At 42.1% G+C, this 2,301-nt stretch overlaps 1 protein-coding gene across 1 annotated transcript; it reads left to right on the forward strand.

Annotated features, from left to right (window-relative positions):
• Positions 1-1,307: 1,307 nt before the first annotated feature.
• On the forward strand, positions 1,308-2,301 carry LOC311054823 (microfibril-associated glycoprotein 4-like; the record flags this gene model as incomplete). Its single annotated transcript, XM_084070825.1, has 1 exon — positions 1,308-2,301. The coding sequence occupies one exon, from the start codon at positions 1,308-1,310 to the stop codon at positions 2,028-2,030; it is 723 nt and encodes a 240-aa protein (XP_083926951.1). The 3' UTR covers positions 2,031-2,301.

Raw genomic sequence — 2,301 nt, forward strand, 5'->3', positions numbered from 1 at the left:
TAGTCATTATTCTTCTTTTTGTATATATATATATATATATATATATATATATATATATATATATATATATTTTTTTTTTTAATCTCCCTCCATTTCGGCGCCCCCTCTAGATGGCGCTCTAGGCGGCCGCCTAGTTCGCCTATAGGAGGCGTCGGCCAACACATGCACATCACATGCACATCACATGCACAACACATGCACTCATAAGCAGCACAATACTGATATGCAGGGATACACTGGTCAGTGTTCTTTCAATCTTGACCAGTGATTTTCAACAGGTTTTAAATGTGGTGTTGACCTAGCCTGGTTCCATTGCAAAAAAAAATTGCCCTTGGCAGACTAGGTATGGCCCCTCTCAATAGAGATTGTATTTCTCTCCCTCCGAAGTTGTGAGGGACCAATCAGAGCCCAGTATGCAACTATGGGGCGGGTTTAGCACCAGATTTTCTTTATTTGCCCCTCGGAAATGAAGGTTCCACACATATATTCCAGACTAATACTGTATCTACGCAGTGATATTAGTGTGGCCATGCCAGGCTAGTGTTGACCGTCTAGAGGGAAACCAGTTGGACACAGCAATCAGTGATGGACTCCACCGAGATGTACAGCTAGGACTGATGAGAATAATGAATAATAACTAATACATTTTGTTATAAGAAAAACATTTTCAAGGAGTACAGCAATGAGGAGGGAAATGGAAATCGTTGATGAGGTGTATCCTACTGCATTTTGAAGTTGTATATGTGTAATTTTGGTTCTTAAGTAAACATGGTAAATCATTTCCGGTGGAATCACACTGCTGAAGCAGAGAAAAGTATCATGTCAACCTGCAGGATCAGACGAAGAAACGCACGCACCAAGCCAAGCCAAGCCAAGCCAAGCCAAGCCAAGCCACGCACGCACGCATGCATGCATGCACGCACACACCAAGCATATCACATTTATTTATTTATTTTTCATTTCTTATTTCTTGCTGTTTTGCTATTAGCTGTTGTCATGTACCTCCATGAAATAAAATGCAATTTTAACTGTTGTTATAGAACTGGTGGAAAATAGAAGGAAACCAATAACCAATAATTAAGTCACACCCATGGGGAACGATTAGTGAAGGCATGAGGAAGAAAACGGCAAGATATTTAATACTGGTGGAGGTTTTGCCGAAATGAAATTGTACCCACTGTTAACCACTATAAATGAAGGTTCTCAAACTCAGACTGCATTGAACCTTCTTCTGGAGCTGATCATACACTCAACACACTCAGAAGTCTTTTAATCTGAACAACAAGGTGCAACTTAAATACTCCAAGATGATACTTGTTGTTGCAGTTCTGTGTCTGGCTGTAACAGTCCACTCTGCTCCTCGTTGGGATCACAACCTGGTTCTGGACTGTCACGACATCTACAACAAAATCTCACCGTTCGCACAGTGTGTGAGTGGTGTGTACAGCATCTACCCCACTACTACACCTCTCAAGGTCTACTGTGACATGGACACAGATGGAGGGAAGTGGACAATCATCCAGAGAAGAGTGGACGGCACTGTGAACTTCTACAGACCCTGGGCAGAGTACCAAGCTGGGTTTGGAGACACATCAGGCGAGTACTGGCTGGGACTGGCGAACATGCATCTCCTTACCAAGGACAAAAAGTATCAGCTGAGGGTGGACATGGAAGACTTTGAGGGAAACACAGCGTTTGCCTCTTACTCCTCTTTCTCTGTGGGTTCTGAGGCTGATGGCTACAAGCTGCAGGTTGCTGGCTTCAAGAATGGAGGAGCAGGAGACTCACTGGCAAACTCCAATGGAATGAAATTCTCAACCTTTGACAAAGATCAGGACACGTGGTACGAGAACTGTGCAAGTCATTATTACGGTGCATTTTGGTACAAGCGCTGTCACCATGCTAATCCCAATGGTGCTTACCTTTGGGGAAAGACGGAACATTTTGCAACAGGTGTAGTCTGGATCCACTGGAAGGGTTTTAATTACTCCCTGAAGGCTGTAGCGATGAAGATCAGACGTGTTCCTTAAACATGTTTAGGTTCACATGCATGTATTTTTGAAAAGCACAGCCGTGTTATAAAAGGCATGATGCAATATTTACTCTTTTTCATGGTTTTAATTTGTTTTTTTTTCTCTCTTTGGGACTCTGTTTAATCCTAAACTCATACAGTAGATATCTGTATTGTATCACATATTATTACAGTGGTGACCAGTCAGGGCTTTTAAATGAATACATAATCCAAGATGTTGTAAACATTGTCATGAATAAAGAGATGCATGCAAAGACAAAGCAAGGTGT

The sequence above is a fragment of the Gymnoscopelus microlampas genome (genome assembly GCF_963454915.1).
Source record: "Gymnoscopelus microlampas genome assembly, chromosome: 11".
NCBI classification, from domain to species: domain Eukaryota; kingdom Metazoa; phylum Chordata; class Actinopteri; order Myctophiformes; family Myctophidae; genus Gymnoscopelus; species Gymnoscopelus microlampas.